Source organism: Sceloporus undulatus, chromosome 2 (assembly GCF_019175285.1).
Source record: "Sceloporus undulatus isolate JIND9_A2432 ecotype Alabama chromosome 2, SceUnd_v1.1, whole genome shotgun sequence".
Classification (NCBI taxonomy): Eukaryota; Metazoa; Chordata; class Lepidosauria; order Squamata; family Phrynosomatidae; genus Sceloporus; species Sceloporus undulatus.
Window position 1 is genome coordinate 6,076,328 of NC_056523.1, and position 22,033 is coordinate 6,098,360.

Below are 22,033 nucleotides of genomic sequence, written 5' to 3' on the forward strand. Positions count from 1 at the left end.
ACGCTCTGAGGCTAGAATAAAATAAAAATAATAAATAAAAATTTTATTTTTATACTGCCCTTCCAAAGATCAGGGTGGTTGACAACATAATAAAAACACAACATATACATCAGAATTAAAACAAATACACAAAAACAGCATAAAACCCCCGTTAGCCAATCCTCTTTGCCACTGGACCTTAATTGGGGAATGCAAGCTGAAATAGAAAGGTTTTTAGATCCTTTCTAAATTGGGCCAGGGAGGTGGCCGAGCGGAGCTCTGGGGGCAGCGTGTTCCAAAGGGCCGAGGCAGCGATGGAAAATGTCCTCCTCGTAGTGGAGGACAGTCTAGCCCCTGGCACCCTAAGTAATTGCTGCCCAGATGTTCTGAGGGTGCGGGACGGAATGTACGGGGAGAGGCGGTCCTTCAGGTATCCTGGGCCCAAGCCATTTAGGGCTTTATAGGTCATCACCAACACCTTATATTGTGCCCGGAAGCGAATAGGCAGCCAATGCAGATCTTTAAGCACCGGTGTAATATGGCTGGCCCTGGAAGTTCCAGTGACCAGCCTGGCTGCCATATTCTGAACCATTTGCAGCTTCCGGGTGTGGTATAAGGGTTGCCCCATGTAGAGTGCATTGCAGAAATCCAATCTCGAGGTTACCAGAGCATGTACTACCGTTTCAAGGTCCCTCTGGGCCAGGTATGGGCGCAGCTGGCGAATAAGCCGAAGCTGATGACAGGTGCTCTTGACCGTCACATTCACCTGAGCAGTCAGGTGAAGCGACAAGTCAAGAAGCACCCCCAGACTGCGCACGGAGTCCTTCACAGGGAGCGTGACCCCATTCAGGACAGGTGGAACTACTGCCATTCCTGGACCAGGGGAACCTATCACAAGTTTTCTCTGGATTCAATTTGAGTCGGTTTTCCCTCATCCAGCCCATTACTGACTCTAGACAGGCCACGAGAGGAGAGATGCCATCCTCAGTCACTGCATCAGTCAGAGACATAGAGAAGATAATTTGGGTGTCATCAGCATACTGATAACCCCGCGCCCCATGTCTTCGGATGATCTCTCCCAGCGGTTTCATGTAAATGTTAAATAGCATGGGAGACAGAATGGCCCCTTGAGGGACCCCGGTTTTAAGGGGCCTCTCGTCGGAGCACACATCTCCCAGCTGCACCATCTGGGACCTCCCAGAGAGGTAGGACCGGAACCACTGGAGCGCAGTGCCCCCGATTCCCACCTCTGCCAGGCGCCCCAGAAGGATACCATGGTCTATGGTATCGAAAGCCGCTGAGATGTCCAAGAGCACCAACAGGGTCACGCTTCCCCTGTCGATGCCCAGACGGAGATCATCGACCAAGGGGCGACCATGGCCGTCTCAACCCCGTAACCTGCCCGGAAGCCAGTTTGAATGAGGCCTTGCAAGTGGGAAAAACTAAATATACAGATTTTTGTAGGTTTCTAGGGCTATGGGGCCATGTTCTAGAAGAGTTTATTCCTGATGTTTCGCCAGCATCTGTGGCTGGCATCTTCAGAACCAATGTTTGGGGATCACTGGTTTACTGGTATTCCAGGTGATTTGGACTTCATTTCCCATCATTCCTGACTGTTGGCCAAACTGGCTGGGATTCTGGGAGCTGAAGTCCAAAACACCTGGAGGACCAAAGTTTTGGACTTCAGCTCCCAGAATTCCTGAACCTTGGCCAAGGCTGCTGGCTGGGGATTCTGGGAACTGAACTCCCAAAGAATTTGAGGCCCAAAGGTTGAGAAACCCCCACTGGAAGGTTTAAAATGAAAGACAGCAGAGATGGATTCCTAGAGAAGAAGGACGCTGGAAGGCGGAAGCGGAAGAAGAGCGCCTTCCATAGAGAGGGAGAGAAAGAGAGCCCCAGCCAACCCTTCTCTCCCTGCGCATAGACTCTCATTGTGGAGAAGCCGGAAGTTGATGCCTAGAGCGGCCAGGGTGGCCTATGTCCTCTATCCCCAATTTCCGGTTTCCTCCTCAAAGCCTCCTGGAGAGGAGGAGAAGAAGGAGGTGAGCTGCCTCTGTCTCTCCTTCCAGCCCTCCTTTCCTTTTTGGGGGCCATTGGGTCCTTCTCTCCCCAGAAGGGCTTTTCTGGTGAGTCCCAGCCTTTCCTTGTGCCTTTGGGACCCTCCAATCAAACAATAAACAACCCCGGGGAGTGTGTGTGTGTGTGTGCCTGGGACAAGGCGAAGGGAAGAAGGGCTGAAAGGGCTGGGAGGGGGAAACAGTGTATTTTGGGGGCGTCGGAAGAGCGCATGACTCGAACTCAGGACTTTGGGAAGGCCCCTTAGCTTTCATCCCACGAAACAGGAGCGGCGTCTCTGTGGGTTTCTCCCTCCCTTCTGCTCAGCCAGGCAGCCATTTCCTAGAGGGACTCTGCGGCAGCCATTTTGTGAGAGCTGCTGCTGCTGCTGCTTTTGAAAAAGGCTTGGCTCAGCATTGTTCCTAAGGGGCCCCGTCCTCCTTTTCACCCAGGATCCTGTCCTCCAATCCCAGCTTCTCTCCAGGAAGGATTGGGGTGTGTCCTCCATTTTTCTCTTGAATGTCCTCCATTTCTGAGGTGCCTTGCCCTCCTTTTCCAGGACCCTGGCTTCCATTCCCTGCTTCTGTCCAGGAGGGGTTCCGAAAATGTCCTTCACTTTCCCAAAATGTCCTCTATTTTGAGCATACTTAAGACGTGTGGATTTATGTTTATATGCTTTCAGCTTCTTGATTGTCAGCCCTTTTTTTCCCTTGGACGCCCTCCATTTTTTGCAGTGTCTTGCCCTCCTTTTCCAGGACTTTGTCCCACATTTCCACCTTCTGTCCAGGAGAACTTATCAAAATGTCCTCCATTTTGAGCACAAGCAAGAAGCATGAATTTATATTTATATGTGTGTTTCCAAGCATTGATTTGGTCGTGTCCTCCTTTTTTCTGTAATGTCCTACATTTTGAGTGGGTGCCTTGCCCTCCTTCGTGGTTTATGACATTTGGTCAGGGTGACCAGAGGTCCTCCTTTTGCAGGACCTATCCTCCATTTCAACCTCCTGTGTAGGAGAAGTTTCATATTTTCCATTTTGAGCATGACCAAGAAGCATGAATTTACATTTATATTGGTGTTTTCAGCTTTGATTTGATTATACCCTACATTTTGTCCTTGAGTGTTGTACATTTTGTGGTCCCTTGCGCTCCTTTGCAGTGAAGACATCCAGCCAGGGGTGACCAGACATCCTCCTTTTCCAGGACTTGCCCTCCATTCCCACCTTCTGTCCAGGAGGAGTTCCACGATGTCCTCCATTTTGACCAGGACCAAGAAGCACATGGTTTTTTTGCAGCTTTGATTTGGTCATGTACTCCATTTTTCTTGACTGTCTTGTGTCTTGTCCTTCTTTGGGTTGAGGTCACCTTAGGCTTGTGTGTTTAGTGGCTGTGTAGAAGAGGGAATTTCAGTCCCACCTTCTTCTTCAATGTGTTACAATTTGCGGTGCCTGGTCTTTCTTTGCAGTTAGGATGCCTTCTGGTCACCCTGAGTGGGGAGAACCCCCTCCATAAGAGTTGCCTCCTCCCTTGAATTTGGGAGTGTCTGGCCTCATTTCCACTTACAGATAAATCCGTGTGTGATCTGAATCAATGGATATATTCAACATTGGATCGTGGTTTACACTACACTTGCCCTGAATGGCAAATTTGAATAGATTCCAATCCGTTTGTGGATTTCTAGACTTGTAGATGAGTATAAACAGTAACTGTTTGTGCACATCCTAAAGATAAGATAAGAGAATAGAAAGGGGGTCAGTGCTTCCAGGACAGATTATGCTCTTGCCATTCACCAGGGGATGGTTCCCTTTTTATATAAGAGGAAATCCATTGACCCATGGATAAGTAGATACAGGGCTTTAGAATCAATTTTTTGACTAAAATCTTTAGACTTCTTTCTACATGAGAATATACAATACTTGCTGTGTGCCTTCAAGGCCTTTCTGACTTACAGCAACCCTAAGGTGAACCCATCATGGGGTTCTTTGCAAGATTTGTTCAGAGGAGGTTTGCCATTGTCTTCCCCTAAGGCTGAGAGAACGTGACTTGCCCAGTGCTTCTCAGTGGCTTTCCATGGCTGAGTCAGGATTCGAATCCTGGTCTTCAGAGTCATAGTCCAACACTCAAACCACTACGCCATGCTAGCTCTCAACATTTCACAGCCATGGTTCTGTGCTATGAAATTCTGGGATTTATAGTTTTGAGGGCTAGTTAGCCTTCTCTGTCAGAGCTCTGGTGCCACAACAAATTACAAATCCCAAGATTCCATGGGACGGAACCATGGTGGTTAAAGCGATGCCAAACTGCTTTAATTGTGCAGCATGGCAGCAGCCTCAGTCCAAGTTTCCATGGGTCTCCAGATTTCTAGCATTGCTGCGAGTGAGACATTGAAAATGGTTCACACCTAGAACTCATATTTGATGATATATCTAAGGGTAGCTGTTTTTGACATACAGCGACGTTATAACAACATCCATAATCCACAGAACAGCATTTTGGCCAACCAAAATGCATAACATACAGGATGTATGTATGTATTTTGAATGACTCATGATGCTTCCAAAGCTTTTCTTACGTAGTTTGTGCATTTTGGTTGGCCCAATAAAGATGTAACTTTAGTTTTTTGTGGGTTTTTTGGCTATATTATAACTTGGCCACATAGCCCGAAAAACTCAAGAAAAACTATGGATGCCAGCCATGAAAGACGTTGACTTCACAAAAGTGTAACTATTGTGTGGATTTTGGATATTTGATGATATTCACATCCACTTGGTCGCTTTGCCTGTCTCTTTTCCTTTGAGTGTCTTGACTGCATTTCTAAATGTTCAGTTGAAGTTTTTAATTACTGTGATGCTTCAAATTTGGGGACTGAAGAAAAATTTAATGGGGAGAGAATTCCTATTTGGGGGCAATGTTATCATTTTGCTCCCTTCTCATCATAGCCCAGCCTTGGTGCCACTGAGGCTTAATATCTCAGGTGAAGTACAGATGGCCGTGGGGGAGAGTTTAAAAATGCCTAGAGACTCTTGAGAAAAAAATACCCATGTCTTTGGGGGCAAAAACCCTGTTAATGAACTAGGAACCATTACATTGTCCATACATACACTCAGCACATATGGGGAAGAATCTGGATATGAAGGATAGAGAGAAGTATTTTATTTATTTATTTCACTGTTATGCCGTCTTTGTCCCCCAAAAAGGAACCCACGGCAGCTCATAAGTTAAACATGATCAAAACATTTAAAAAAACAATGAAGTCTAAAGGAGGGGGCCTCCATCCAGAGTCTTGATAAATTCCTTTTTTTATTCACACCTGTTGTCATTGACTACATGGTGCAATGCTGAAATTTCTTATTCCCAGTTCCCTCTTTGGAAGCCTAGAACACATTTCAAGATTTAAGATTTGTTAGGACTAGAACTTCATATGTCACTGCATGTCACATTAAATTGTGAAATGCTCCCTGATCTATATCGCCATGAGTGGAAAAACACTTTAATTAAAAAAAAAAACATGCCCTGTCAATGCAGTGATAATGACAGGTAAGAAACTGTCTCTCTTTGTACCAGTATAAGCTGCGTGCCACCTGAAATCATGCACATACAGAGATGACACTATCCTCGTTTGTCCCAGATCTTGTATGTGTGGGAAAGTCACTGCTATGTTGCTGCCACTAATAGCCATACAGTATTAGCAAGCAAATAATAAGGCAGTGGGCTCTGTATTCCAAAATAAGTGTGAGGCACCTGATGTACCCATAGTTCCAAGAGATTATTCTCTATGAGGATGCACTGACACCCATCCATCCTAAAAAAATTTTTATTTGCAGAGCATTGTCAGGTGTGCCAACACATGCCAATAATAGGCTAGTTCCAAAAGAATAAGCAGTGAAGTCTTTACAATCTGAAATAAGCTGTGGGTCATGCTAAATCCTACTGCAAGGAGAGAGTAGCATAAGAAGGTAAGCCGATCCGGGCCAATAGTAGCCAAATTGGGATTTTAAAAAAAGGACCTGAGGATATGGGCCACAGTATAAACTGTGGGTCATTTGCAAATCCCACATCCTTACATCCTAGAGAGCATTCTTTTTAAAGTAGCATTTGTTTCTATTTGTCCCAAAGCTTATTGTATGCACAGAGTGCTGACATGCATGCCAATGGCCAGTATTATCTTTAAAACTTAAAAAAGAATAAGGGATTTGTTGGAGGTTATCTTCTGCAAACCTTCATTGATCAAGAAGGATCTGTTATTTTCTTCATGCATCTTTTCACATTTGCCACCTAGAAGGCTGGGAGTGCTGTTCTTGAATGCTGTTCTTTAATCTTTCGTTAAAATCCCCAGTGCTTCCACTCAGATATTCTTTTGCAGGCTGCTTAGAAATAGGATGACCTTAATTATCTACAAACAGATAATCTTTTCTTCTTTCAGGTGAACTTGGAGGAAGTGTTTGTGCATTTTATCAAGGAGGAGTAGTGATCTGGAACCAACAGCACAGGGAAATCATGGAGGAGAGTGATGGGGCAATGGTCTCTCTTGGTAAGGATTCAACTTGGTCAGTAAAGTCAATTTGCAAGTGGCAGAAAATATTTGCGCTATCTTTTTACAGAATTGCTCTAGTTCATTACCCTGAGCCTACTTCTTCAGTCTTGCTGGTTCTTGGGCTTCCTTCCATAGGAAAAACAAAAGGCACATCTGAACATGCTTGACAGATGGCTGCTTTATTGCAGAAAAAGCCCAAAACATTTCAGTCTTTATATATATTTTATGACCTTCTTCAGGGGCTACATAAAAACATGAAAATAATAAATATAAAAGGACAAGACTTAATTATATCATAAAACATACATAGTAGGTTTTTAATCTTTTTACACTGCCTAGAGCCTTTACAGATGGATTCAGAATTTGAAGAAATTTCTGAAGCTGATAATGTTGTTCCATTTGCTGAACAAAAAAGAAATGTGAAGTAGGCTCAAAGTGGGGGGAAAGGAGGGAGTTAGCCTTCAGCGATGTGTCAATAACAATCGTATTGAAAAGAACTCTGAGGAAATTTACGAGAGATCAATATCCTCATTTAGTCCTTTAGGGGCCAAATATTTTAATTTAAAATCCACCCTACCGATTTCTTTAATACAATCTTCTCATGAATATTAGTCACTTCTTCTATAGTGTAAAATCTGAAGTCTATTTCAGGATGATAGAATTTTAGGGAATGACTTACTAAGGGAGCACCTGTTTTATTGCTTCTTAAGTTTGAAAGGTATTATGTATGTTTTTAGACACTTGCATAAGTTGACTATTGAGTAGTGCTGGAGAATCTAGACTCTAGAGGTTCTTAGAGAAAACACTTCCCTTGGCATTTGTAGGTCCTCCAGCATGATTTTATGATCAATTTCCAACAAGATGTTGACCATAGAGTTGCACTGGAGGGCCTAGAGATATTTCTAAAGAGGTGTTCTCTTCGGTGAAAAGAATAGCATTTTTTATTTGCGGTATTTCCACATTTACAGAGGTCCTTCACCCCTAACTCCAACAAATGTGGAGGGACCACTGTATACAGGTACATGCAACAGGCACAGTGGCCACGGGGGGTGATGTCCAGTGTATCTAGTAGTACCCATCAGAGTGTTCTGGAAGTTTGAGCCCGTAAAGACAGGCCAAAATAAAGCTGATTTGGGTCACTTTGGAGGTTTACTGTTTGAATGTTGTATATGTCCTAAGAGTCCTGAAGCCATGCCAAAGCTGGCTTCTGGCCTCTTAAGATGCGTGTGTCATTTAAACAGCAAACCTCCACAGTGACCCGAATCAGCTTTAATTTGGCCTGTCTTTACGAGCCCTTTGTTTCTGTTTCCTGAAATTGCTACTCACCAAAACACCTGTAATGTTTTTGGATGTTCTAAGTGAAACCTGGGGCTTTTCTTGACAACTTGGTGTATGGTGAATTGTGTGCCAGTGCTTTTTGATGAAACCTTGCAAACTGTTGGTAATATGATTGCAAATGAGTCTACAGTTGACACGGTTGGATTTTGGTCCATCTCATGTTTTTTAGTATTTCAGAAAGTGGTATTTGAGATGCCTTGTGCAAACCTTGAACCACCACATTATGTGGACACCCTCTAATTTATGTTTTGTTTCCCTGGTTATTCTGGAAGTGTAGTAATTTGTTTGGTACTACAATTCACACCATTGGCACTGTTCTCGTTTTTTTCTCTCCTCTATCTGTTTGCAATATTCAGTAGTGATTTTGAAATGAACTGCTACCAAAAGCACTATCCCTAGAAAGATTGACAGGAGGAGCAAAACTTTATAAATTTAGTACTCTGCCATCAGAATTTCCCAATTAAGTTTACTGTTGGTCTCCAAAACAAATTACTTTAAGTTACAGAGGCCACATGTACAGCAAGATGAACAGTACATGGTGTACAGGGTCTCCACAATTTCTCCAACAGGCAGGAGAAACTTGTTTTAAAAATTGATTCAAATCATTCTCCAGGACATGGGACAATTAACTCAATTTATTCTACTTTGGCTTAATGAATTCAGCTCCCAAGTTGATCTCATCTCCCAGAGAAACTTCACCCTGACAAATATTCCAAATACACCTGTAGCCAGCCAGCCAGCTGACATTTAACCCCTTAATAATATTGATATCTGATACACAATAATTGAGAGGTCAGTGATGTAAATATTCCTTTTCTCTGTGGTGAATCCCTTTCAGAGTCAGTCCTTTCATTTTCTGAAGCTGGGAAACCTTCAGGTCCTCCAGTTTGACTTTCTGGCTCTCCAACATCATAGGTGATCCCCTATGAAATGTCACACACTCTCCCTGTCATGTCTTTCTCACCTACTCATAAATGGATTAATTTAATTTGAAGGGTATATGATTGAGTCAATACCCTAGTATTAGAGGAGAAGGCATCACTTTTATCCCATATTTTTCTTGCAAGCTAGAGCACTAATAATAATTAGAATTCTGTATCTATCTGACATCTCTGTCCAGGTATTAATGTTCACCTCTCTCTCTCTCTCTCTCTCTCTGTGTGTAATTTTTTTAGTATAATTTTGAAAGAAAATATAACATTAGTTCAACCTGCCAACTGAATAAATTATGGTAACTTCCAACTTTTGTATATATCTCAGTATATGCTGATCACCAAATTCTGTATCTTGATAACTAAACATCTTTAACAAACTGAAAAATTAGTAGCCGAAACTAAAAATATCAATATGAGAGGGTGAATGTAAGGTGTTCATTCTGCATGATACCCATTCTGTATGATACCCAACTCAGGCCTTCCAACCCATAGGGGAACTGAAATTAATAAGACTGATTTCCCCCTAATAGTAAATCCAGCCTGCCTTGACTCAAGTGAATGGATGCAAGCCCACTACAGTAGATCCATTTGAGAAGACTTGTGAAGTGGTTGCTGAAGTATTCACTAGCACAGAAAGACTATCTAAAAAAGCACAAAGATGGCTGCTGATTTTCTTAACTTGCCACATACCGTATTCCTGTTCTTCTAGCTTTTCCTTTCCATAACTGACAAAGACTCAGGTAATAGACAAAGCATGGTGAATTGATCTGTTCTTCTTTCTTTTTTAAAAATAAATTTTATTAATCTGTTCTTCTTTCCAGGTGCTGGCTATCCAATCCGAGAGGTGGCACTAGCTTCAACAGCAGAGAAGCCATGTTCTAACTCTCTGAATACAAGTAGGTCAAAGGCTTTGAATATACTGCAACTGCTTGAGCCAGAATAGTTGCTATAAGTGGTGTGTGTGTTGGGTATCACAGTTAATCTGAAAGGGAAATCCCTTTGGTGCTAAATCCACTACTGAAGTAATCCATTACTGAGCATTTCATTTCCTTAGTCAGGTGAAACTTGGGAAGTGATGTGCAGTCAAAAAAAGATAATTTTAAAATTGGCTGAGCTGAGCTATTGCCTCAAGCAGTTGTCTTGTCAGTTGGCAAACTATGGTTCCATCATCCCATGATTCATCTGTGGTTGATGTTCCTGAGGAGCTAGTTTCATGGACATACTTGCTCTGAGCAGTGGCAGATTTTCCAATGCTATATTTCTTCATGGAAAATCCATAGTTGTCTGGGCTGTTGTACTTTACTCAATCATGTTATATTCTCTAATTAAAAGATATGACATTTTAGTTAATATTCTAGAGACAAGCATTGCAGAGGAGTACATTGACAAATGACTACACTGCTAAGCTTGCTTCAGTTTTACAAAATCTCAATCTGTCACATGTGCAAGTAGTACAAATGTGATACGTTAACTGTGCTCACTGATATAAGTAAAATATTCAAGCAATTGAATTTAAATTGGTTTTTCTCCCCTTGAAATGGGACTGATAAGTAGTGCAAATACTGACTAAATGACACTGAAGGTACTACAGTTATACCTCAGCAAAAGAAAATTAAACTGTTGATATAAGATCTATCAGGTACAGCTCTTTTTAAGTATGTGACCTTTAGAAATGTTCTTTCAGATGTAGTAATTCATTGTTAAATGTAAAGGGAGTATATGCTGTTCTCTTTACATTCTTATAAATATTCCAGTAAAATAATTGCCACATAGAATTTTCAGTGTGTTTGAATATAATAACCAAAAGTGATACATGAGATAACATAGTTTAGAACACTGGAAGATTTTCCAGTTTTAGTTTTGCTGGAAAACTCACGACACCACCTCTGAATAGAGAAGTCCTCACTCAGTGGGCCTTACTTGGATAGGATTGCGCTTTATAGGGGCTTCTTGCTTACCTCTCATGTGTTAGGTGAGGAAGGACAAGATCTTATAGGAAAATTCCAAACTGTCTAAGGTCCATGCCTCAGAACAAAGATGAAGTCTTTGACTTGACTTGATTACATTAATCAAAAATCTCTTTGCCGATCCATAATGTAGAACAGCTACTAGGAGCTGTATTGAGAGAACAACTGCCAGTTTATTAGCGGCACCTAAAACATGACAGCCTAATTTTTATTTACTTTTTCTGTTTGACAGGAACTGTCATCCGCCATGGCTCTAAGTTCAGAAACCCAGTTTGGGAAGTTCCAAATGAAAGAGCTGGTTCTCGAGTTTTTAAAAATGGTATATTAAACACTTCACTTCTTTTGTTTGGGACATATTATATGCAATAAACTTTTTCAGGGGGGCATGAAAAACCAGCAATTTAATGGAGAAAAGCCATTGGTAATGTATTCTTATCTCACAATCTTTCAATGAAAGGAATGTTATGCCCCTACACTTCTTCAGAATTTCACAATAAACATCTTACAAGATTTACAGTTATACAATACAGTGCTAGGCATTTTATTGACCCCCTCCCCAAACTTTTCTTCTATATCCAGCAAAATGTATTACAGTGTTCCTAACCTGATTAAAGACTTGCAAATGGGAACCAAATCCATTATGGTTGAAATCAAGATCAGCTGATTATTTTGAATCATAGCATGTTTCAGCAATTGAGGAAAACAAAGGGATTATGGTGCCACCTCCTCTCCCTCCAGGACCCCAAAGCATAAATTAAGGGGCTGCACAAGCAGCCCTGAGGCCGCCCTTCTTCAGCCAGATCAGGGCCATGGCAACTGCACGCCTTGGCCGCAATCCATCTTTTCCAGAGCACGAAAGGGAACTGCAAAAAGCAGCTTCTTTCTGTGCCCTGGAAAAGGTGTGATAGCCACGGTGCCATGCTATATGGTGCTCCTTTGGCACTGCACCGTATGGACGCAGCACAATGATGCCATGCACCATGTGGAGTGGCGCATGGAATCGCAGCACCTTGGGGGGCTGATTTGGGGTGTGCATCATAAGGATGCTATGGCGCGACTTCACCCTCCATGCCAGCCTTAATGACCAATATGTACAGCGCCTAACTCTACTGTTTCTGTTTTCTAAATCCTCCAGCTTGGATGATATATAGTCTTCTATAACACCTGGATCTTAATGTTCCTGCTGTACATTAAGATCTGTAAAAACTGGAACAGTTTAAAGTTGAAGGCTTTCATGGCCGGCATCCATAGTTCTCTTAAGATGCCAGCCACAGATTTTGGCAAAACATCAGAAAGAAAAACCCACAAAAAACTCTGGAACAGCTTGTTTCAACAATTTTGGTCCAGTCCCATGCACATCATCCAGTTATTGATGCAGCATTGCTATAATGATATTGTTTGTTGGTTATGTTAGGTTTACCTTTGCCCCTTTAGGTCCTTCAGATGTGTTCGGTGCTGTGTCTGATAGCTTTCCCACTTCGCCAGCAGCTCAGTCTTCCTGTGACAGTTTTGGTGATGAAGGACCAGGTAAGTCAAGATCTGAACAGAATTCTTCAACTTGTTTCAAATCTCCACTTTGATCCATGTAGAAAGGAATTAGGCTGTAAAAAGTAAAGTTTAAACACTTGTCTTAGAATCTCAAAGGATCCAGCATGGTGTAGTGGTTTGAGTGTTGGACTATGACTCTGGAGACTGGGGTTCAAATTCCCATTTGGCCATGGAAACCCACTTTGTGGCTTTGGGCAAGTCTCAGTCTCAGAGGAAGGCAATAACAAACTCTCTGAACAAATCTTGACAAGAAAACCCCACCATAGGTTCACTATATGTTGGAAACAACTTGAAGGCACACAATAACAACATAGAATTCAGTAGAATTCAAATATACAGACAAGTAAGATGCCAGCATGTGCTTTTGTAGACTTAAGTCTATTTCCTCAGATGCATTTGGTGGAGTGGAAAGTCAAGGACAGACCTATATATGTCATTAGTGTGTGAGAATCTGTGTGAGAACTAATGGTATATATAGGTCTGACCCTGGCTTTCCACTCTACCAAATGCATCTGAAAAGTAGACTGAAGTCTACGAAAGCTCATGCTGACAACTTCTTTCTTTCAGTTAGTCTCAAAGGTGCTACAAAATCTCTCTACATAGAATCAACTTACATTGATTCTTGAAACTGTGTAAACCACATCTCCAATATCTGTTTTTGTGATGGGTTTTTTACCATTGTTCAAAATGTCATTAAGTGATTTGAAGGTGTGAAATTAATGTGTCTGCACACATCTTATAGCATACACTCATAAAGCCATTGATTTCTATCACACAAGTTTCCCTTTGCATCTTTTTGTCCTTTAGGTGAGGTGATCACCATGTCAGACAACTCCCCCAATTCACTGGCAGCTCAATCATCCTATGACAGTTTAGGTGATGATGAACTTGGTGAGTTGAGATCTAACTCTCCTTCTGCAGCTCGCCTCATACCACAGAGCAGCCTGCCGTTTAAAAATCATTGGGTTGTAAAAAGATAGGTTTAACAGCTTAACATAGCAGTCAGTAGGTAACTGAAACAACTCTTCCCTGAAAGGTTCCAATCTGAAGCTTCCTCGTTGGTGAAAAGGCGCAATATAAATAAATATAATAATTATTCATGGCATTTAACTACTGAGCCACCAGAACTTCTTAAATATACCCTAGGCTATCCAGAAATGATTTTTTTTCTTTAGTATAGCTTTGAAAGAGCTTTGGAATTGCCCTTTTTGGTCTTAACCTACCAGTTGTATAAATCCCTTTCAGTTTTTATACTTGTTGTGTAAAACACTGTTCCGACAGCTTTAATAAAGAAGAGAGTCAATAACCACAATATTAAACACTCTATTATGAGGTGTGGGTCCTAGGATCTCCTTACAGCCTCTCCAGACTTGCACTTACAGGAGAATTACAGCGGTTAATGGTAATTTCTCCTGAATAGCTCCTTCTCTTCCCTATCCTTTTCGAAAGCATAAACTGTGACTAAAGACAACGAAGCAAAGCTAACAGGATGGCTTTCTTAAGTGGATGCTGAAGTCATGACTGGTGCAAAAGAGAGTTTGAAAATGCAGACAGTTTGAAAATGCAGAGTCAGCCACTGATTTATTTTGTGCAGTTTGTTATTTCGCTCCCTATGTGTTCCGCTCCCGGAATGAACACCAGGATTCAGATAAAAAGCAAAACAATCACAATCACGTCTTGTTTGCAGATAGCAGCAACTGCATTGAATCAGGGACTCAAGAGCTGGAGCCAACTTCCTCAACCACAGAAGAGTCAATTTCGAATTTCCTGGAAACAGGTTGGTTAGGATCTTTGCAGATCACTCCTGCTTGGGCTGGAGTGGCTGCTGTGAGTAGATTTTTTTGCCATGCATCACATCTAGTGGGAGCCCCTGTTGATATAGATTCCCATTTTCTTTGATTTATCTGTAAATCAGAGGTGGGCAACATGCAGCCCATAGGGCCGCATGTGACTCCTGGGCTGTTTTTGTGGCCCCAGGATCTCCACAAGGAGAAAGAAAATTTTCTACAGAATGCTCCAGATGTGCTCTAAGGGGTGTGGAGGGCATTTCCTCCACGTTTGGAGACCCCATAAACTTCCCGGAAGTTAAAAATAATTTTTGCAAAAAGACCTTCAAAACTTTAAAAGAATTGTTTTGCCCTCTAAAGTGCATTTCCACCACATTTTGGATTCCCAGTCCTTATATCTCAGGAAAGGCCTTTTTCTGAAACTTTTTTACTTGTACTCGCTTCCTATTGTTAAAAAAACAGTCTCTCCTGTGTCTAAAATGGCCCAGGAAGGCCCCAAAACATGATGAAATCTCCCAATGCCCCTGAATAGCATTTGGGAACAAAATAATTTTGAATATTTTTTTGCAGGTGCAGTGGAAAGGTGCAGCCCTCCAGAGTCTCCCAAGCAGTTAATGTGGCCCCCTAGCTTTCTACAGTTGCCCACAGCATCTGTAAATGCTGCTCTCCAATATTTGGAGAGTTTTCAAGGGAAAAATCCTAAAACACCCTCTGAGTAGAGTCTGTATAATAAATCTCCATCAGACTGCTCAGAGCCCATTAGACTTGCATTTTCTTGGGGTATTTAAGTAACGGATATTATCCACTGCTGCTTCCACTTTTTGCAACTAGAGTGCTATGGCTCTGTGAGCTCTTGTAGAGTCCTCACTGGAAATGTGGAGAACTGGGTAGAGGTAATTTAGTCATGAACACCTAAGAAGTGTTGCACCATGTTAGGTCAGACCAAAGTCCTCTCTAGTTTTAACATTCTGTTCACACAGTGGTCTATCAGTTGCCTAGGGGAAGCCTGGCATCAGGAAATGCTTCTCAGCAACAGAAGCTTTCTGCCTGTGATACTGGAAGGGACATACAACCGTTATATTTTTATGTAACTATGTCTCTGTCCCCTTCAGGGAACCTTTGCCCTGCAGCCCAGGTTAAATAGTCTACCCCTATTTTCAGGATTTTCCCATTTCACTAAGAAGATTATCTGAAAAGTTTTACAAATCTTGTATCTTCCAATTCTGCTTTATACTTAAATCCACAACAGTATTTTGGAAGCTGTATTAGACTTATGGAGATTGTAGAGAACTTTCTGTTCCATTCCCATTATTTATACCCTGCTTTTTCCAAGGGGCTAGGGCTAAGGCTAATGTTGGAATTTGGAATGGACTTTTTGAACAAACTCCTTTTCATTTCTCTTTTGACAGCAAAGGTATGTTTCTTCCCCCTTAAATGCGTTTGGAATGGTTTGGTGTCATATGCAACATCTCTAGCTCTCCTCTAATCATGGCAAAACCTTACAAGTCTCAAAAAGAAGTATCTTGTAAATCATGACTCAAGAGAGCCTTGTTGAACATTTCATTCCCCTGTGCAGGAAAAATTTGAAAAACAATTAGTAACTGAAAATGCTTATTTTAAAATATTACCTAATATTTATATCAAGATGGTAGTCATGTGGCTCTCCAGATGTTGTTGGACTAAATCACCCCTCATTTATTGCCACTAGATATGTTGGCTGCGCTGTTGGGACTTGCAATCCCACATTTGGATGGCCACATGGTTCCCACCCCTAGTGTTTATGATGTTGTGCTTTTACTTTTGTTTCCATTTGTATTGTGTGCTGTCTCCACTTATTCTTTATGTTAATGTTTATTATTTCTTTGTTCATACAGGAGAGAAACCATTTAAATGTCAGGTGTGTGAGAAACGGTTCAATCAGCGATCGCACCTCAAGAGACACCAAATTGTTCACACAGGCGAGAAACCTTATAAATGCCACGTGTGTGGAAAAGCCTTTACTGAGAAGAGAAACCTCACGGCACATTTGATGAATCACACTGGTGATAAACCATATAAGTGTGAAGAGTGTGGCAAGAGCTTCAGTCAGCAGTCACATTTAAAGAGACATGAAATTGTTCACACAGGCGAGAAACCACATAAATGCCCTGAATGTGGAAAAGGTTTTTCTGAGAAGAGAGACCTCGTTGGACATCAAATGAATCACACAGGAGAGAAACCTTTTAAATGTGGGGAATGTGGAAAGAGCTTCACTCGGAAGTCAATCTTCAATTCACACCTAACAATTCATACAGGAGAGAAGCCGTATAAATGCCAGGAATGTGGGAAAGGTTTTAGTTACAGTTCAGGACTCATTTTACATCAAGTGAAACACACAGGAGAGAGACCATATAGATGTTTAGACTGTGGGAAATCCTTCAGTCATCAGTCAAATCTTAAGAGACACCAAACTATTCATGCATGGGAGAATCCATATAAATGTCAAGAGTGTGGGAAAAGCTTTGTTGAGGAAAAAAGCCTCATTACCCATCAACTCAATCACACAGGAAATAAACCCTATATTTGTTTGGAGTGTGGAAAGACCTTCAGTCAAAAATCAACCCTTAACGCACACATATTGATTCATACAGGAGCGAAGCCCTATCAGTGCCTGGAATGTGGGAAGAAATTCACTCAGAGGTCAAACCTCAGTAGACACCAAATGATTCATTCAGGGGAAAAATCATATGTATGTTTTGTGTGTGGAAAGGGCTATGCTGAGAAGAGACTCCTAATTTTGCATCAGAGGAAACATATTGGTTAACTGCCAAGACCTGGAATGTGTAAAGAACTTCAGCTGGATATTGAACCCCAGTAATCATCCAGTTATCCACGCAGGAGAGACTCACGCACCAGTAATTGGCCATCCCAGGTTCCATATGTACTGCCTGCTGTAAAAGAGTACAATTGATACCTCCAAATGGGTGCTTAGCATCCACTGGACCCCTTACCATATCTTTAGGTCTGTGCTGATGTTGTGGAACCTCCTGTGCTTCATTCATTCCAATGATACAGCTGTGTCCTGTGTTGTTTTTCTTCTGGGCTGCAAGTTATACAGTATCTTTCGTTTGTTGTTGTGTGTCTTCAGGCCATTTCTGACTGAATGGCAACCTTAAGATGACCCTACCATAATGTTGGCAAGATTTGTTCAGAGGAGGTTTGCCATTGGCTTCTTTTGAGACAGAGCATGTGACTTGCCCAAGGTCACCCAATGGGTTTTATGGACCAGCAGGTATTCGAACCCTGGTCTCCAGAGTCATAGTCTAACATTCAAACCACTACACCATGCAGGCTCTCAAGTTATATCTGTTAGTGGCCCCTTCCCTTGTTCTAAAAATGTCATTGAAGTTTGCAGACATCCACCTACACCTGAAGTACAGCGAATGACCAATGACCACGTTATTTCATGTATTTTGGGGGGAGTTAGTTTGTATATTTCTGTTCTAGAAAATTCATGCAGATTTGCAAGTGGCTCTCTGTGGGATGGGTCTGGGTTAGTTGAGTCCCCTAGAGTTTGCCCAGAATGCAACCCATTTTCTCATTGATGCTGTCCCAGAGGAAATTCTGTGGCACATTTTGTGTTGTTGGTGAAGCAGGTCTGAGGGAGATTTGAAAGAGGAAAGGAACCAGAAAATCTGAATAAAAGGCACTAACTAGCTAGCGATAACGGGGAACGGGAAATGCTGCCCAAGTGCAGTCTACCAGTGCATATTGAAGCCTCGCTTTTGTTCAGTATATAGTTGATCACAACATGAGCATCACAGAACCAGTCTTTTAGTGGGATAAACTACTTAGCACTAGTAAGGAGGATCCAGAGGGATTGAAGAAAAGGTTGTAATAGTCATGTATTGTAAGGGATGCCTAATTTTACACATCTCATATCTTCCTTTACTTGCCATTTTCCCGAGATAAACAGCTACAGACGTTGCAACCTCTCCTCATTAGGTGAGTTGCTTCTGGGGATGAACTTAGAATATGGTGCACTGGACAAGGAGTGTCTTTGAGTGGCCCTTTATAGCTTGCAGGGCTACTTGGCAGATTTGTGGACTCCGGGGTAGGTAGTACAGTGGTCCTGCTGATCCATTTGGGGCAGGAATGTCAACATATGTGGACTAATCCAGAATTCTGGCTTGCAGCTCCTCTTCCCCTAAGTACTTCCTTCGATTTCTAAACTGCTTCTCTCCTTGTGCGTTTCTGCTCCCTGGAGCTCAGTCTTGCTTGTCTTCTGGTTGTGGCCTGGTGCTAGTCTTTTCCACTTCTCACTCCCCTGTTGTGCAGCCTTACACCATTCTTAATGCCTTTCTATGTGGTAACTACTATGGAAGATTACTCCAGTTGCATCTCAAGCTGCACTCAGTTACCTCTTGGTCTCTTTTTGGTGTCAGGCTTGGGATTCTTCCTCTGACAGGAACAGGCTATCTGCTTGGACAAGAGAGTCACTTCATAAAGCTTTATGAAGTGCTTTATAGCTAGCTCTGTAACCAGGATTCCTTGGCCTGGGCTACATAAGCATGCCTGGCCAGACTTACCTCTGGTGCTCCTATAATAGAAAGGTTTTTCATTTTGGCAGTCGACACTTACAGTTGGGCAGCAGTCTCCCAATTAAAACATTTTATAGCCTGCTGAATTTTGAGTCACGGAGCAAATAATATGCGCACACAACATGCATATACAGTCGGCCCTCTGTATCTATGGTTTGAAGCATCCATGGCTTGAAAATATTTTTCAGAAACTCCATCAAGCAAACCTTGATTTTGCTATTTTATATAAGGGATACTGTTTTACTATCCTCAAATTAACACCTGTTCTGTTGAACAGAGAGCTCTGTAAAATATTTCATGTCAGAGAAATGATCCCGTTATACCCCAATTAAGTGCTGAGATTCATTGTCATCTTAATCCAATATAGCATGGAAATGCCAAACAGAGCAGCGTACCTGGCCCTGTTTGTCCCCAGCAGGGTCCTAACGGGTCAGTATGAGTGATTTCTTATTTTGCTCCAGCTCTAGTACTAGATCCTATTTTGGGGATGGCTCTCACAGGATAACTGTTGTGGTGCTATAGGTTTATGTGCTTTAGAATCATAGAGTTGGAAGAGACCACAAGGGCCATCCAGTCCAACCCCCTTCTGCTATGCAGGAAATCCAAATCAAAGCATCCCTGACAGATGGCCATCCAGACTCTGAAGACCTCCAAGGAAGGAGGCTCCATCCTCCTCCAAGGGAGTGTGTTCCACTGGTGAACAGCCCTTACTGTCAGGAAATTTCTCCTAATGTTGAGATGGAATCTCATTTCCTGTATTTAGTGCTTAACTTTGTTCAGTATATACAATAGCAAGTACATTTCTATACCACTTATCAGTGCACTTAAGCACTCCCTAAGTGGTTTACAAAGTGTAAGCTAATTGCTCCCAACAATTTGGTAACTCGTTTTAGCGATGCTTCAGCCCTTTTGCTAGTATTGAACTTGCAACCTTATGGTTTTGAGTGAGTGGCTGCAATACAGGCATTTAACCACTGTGCCACAATGGCTCCTGCTGCAGACTGCCCTTTCTGAAATCTCTTTAGCAATGAGGAGGCTCTTTGATGGTGTACCGTGTTATGTGCCTCCAGGTCAACTCTTTCACTGTACAGTGAACCCCACAGTTTTCTTGACAAGATTTATTCAGAAGTTGTTTCCTCTTAGGCTGAGAGCATGGGGACTTACTCAAGACCCCTCCCCTCAAGTGGGTTTCTGTGGCTGAGGAGATTTGATCACGCCAGGTCCTTGTACACTACAAGATACCAGGCCTTAAAATTTGTTTATGTGGGCCACCCAAGTCATTTTTGACTTATGGTGACCCTAAAGTGAATGTACCATAGGGTTTCCTTGACAAGATTTGTTCAGAGGGGTTTGCCATTGCCTTATCTGAGGCTGAAAGAGTGGGCTTGCCCAAAGTCACTCTGGGTTTTTTATGCTTAAGCTGAGCATTGAATCCTGATCTCCAGAGTCATAGTCCAATGCTCAAACCACTACACCACACTGGCTCTTGGGTCTTAAAATACTGGGCTTCAAAGTACCAAACCAGGTCTTGAAAGCTAAATGACCTATGCTACCAGATCTGAAAATTCAGGTTGAGTCTCCCTTATCTGCAATTCTAAAGTATTCCAAAACTCCACATCTGTGGCTGAGACAAGGACACCTTTGCTTTCTGATGGTTCAGTGTACATCGACTTTATTTTCTGCACAAAATGATTTAAAATACTGTGCATAAAATTACTTTCAGGCTATGTGTATAATGGGTATAAGAAATATAAACAATTATGTTTAGATTTGGGTCCCATCTCCAAGATATCTTGGTGTGTGTATATATGCCAATATTCCAAAATCCAAAACTTCTGGACCCAAATGTTTCAGATAAGGGAGACTCAACCTGTATAAACTTTACTGCTTTGCACCTTCAAATTGACTCCTGAGTTAATGGCAACCTAGAGTTTTCTTGGCAAGCTTTCTTCAGGGGCAGTTTCCCTTTGCCTGTTTTTTGGGCTGAGAGAGTATGCCTTGCCTACGGTCACACACCGTTTTTAAGTGTAAATTTGAACCTTTGTCTCCCAGAATCCTAGTCCAGTACTCCAAGACCATTCTTACTCTGGTGTAACAACAACAACAATTTATTTATATCCCGCTCTTTAGTCAAAAGGCTATCGGAGCGGCTTACAAATTGTTAATTAGATGTAAGTAGTCTTAAAGGAATCCTGTCACTACCATGGGCTACCATTTCCTGGACTATTTCTTTAAACTGGAAATTATCGTTCCTCCAAAATACAGAGCTGTAGTAATTACATAATAATAAAAATAACCACCCCATCAAGCAACTGCCTTGTTTGCCAGCTAGTTTCCTAGCTCAGGACAGCTAATTCCACCTGTCACAGGGATGTACAGCCAGCCCTCTGTATCAATGGAGTGACAATATTTAAAAACATACATATATTTCAAAAAGCAAACCTTGATTTTACCATTTTATGTAAAGGATACCATTTGATTATACCATTGAATATAGTGAGACTTGAGCATCCATGGATTTTGATGGCCCCAGTGGTGTCCTAGAACTAAACGCAGCAGATACCAAGAGCCCATTGTATATATACAGTGGTTTATAAGGCAATTCTATCCAAAGCAATACAGCTTGGCTGGACACCTAGGTGTGGCCACCCAGCTCACCCACCCCTATGGCTAGCCCTGGTTGATAATTTTGGTTACCCCTTGCGTGCCCTTTTCCATATCAGTAGCAATTGGAGATTACTGATCTAAACTGCATAGTACAGTTGCCTCTCCACATTTGCAGATTTGATAAATATAATAATAATGTTTATTTATAGCCCGCTTTTCCAAAAGAGATCAAAGTGGGTTACAACAAGGGTATAAAACAGATACTGTCCAAAGAGTTACACTGAAGGACCTGGAGATTCCTAGTATGATGTTTTCTTAGGTAAAAAGAAGAGTGTTTTTTTATTATTATTTGCAGTTTTCCCACTCCAGTGAGGGTCATGCACCCACCTCTAACCCCAGCGAATGTGGAGGGACCACTGTACATAGTATTCCAAATTATTATTATTCCAAGCTCAGATTCCATCATGAAGATAGGATATAATACTTTTTGCCCCAGTCTGTGTTGCTTTGTAATTTCAACTGAGTTCCCATTCTTTCACATCATAAATGTCTTTTTTTATCCCCCCAACCCTAAGGGGCATCAGCAGATGACTTACTCCCTTTACTGCTCACTCATAACTCCAGGTCGTAGATCAGGAAATTCTCTACACCTCAGGCTGGGTAACTAAAAATTTTCTTCAGAGTATTTGGTTTGTAATATTAATCC

The 22,033-nt window shown here is 41.9% G+C and overlaps 1 protein-coding gene across 1 annotated transcript; it reads left to right on the top strand.

The window, feature by feature from the left end:
* The first annotated feature begins 1,955 nt into the window (after positions 1 to 1,955).
* Positions 1,956 to 20,479, top strand: LOC121924277 (zinc finger protein OZF-like). The gene is made up of 8 exons (XM_042455593.1): positions 1,956 to 2,105; positions 6,455 to 6,562; positions 9,660 to 9,734; positions 11,038 to 11,124; positions 12,240 to 12,332; positions 13,161 to 13,244; positions 14,041 to 14,130; positions 16,015 to 20,479. The coding sequence occupies exons 2-8, from the start codon at positions 6,529 to 6,531 to the stop codon at positions 16,941 to 16,943; spliced, it is 1,392 nt and encodes a 463-aa protein (XP_042311527.1). The 5' UTR covers positions 1,956 to 2,105; positions 6,455 to 6,528; the 3' UTR covers positions 16,944 to 20,479.
* The last annotated feature ends 1,554 nt before the right edge of the window (positions 20,480 to 22,033 follow it).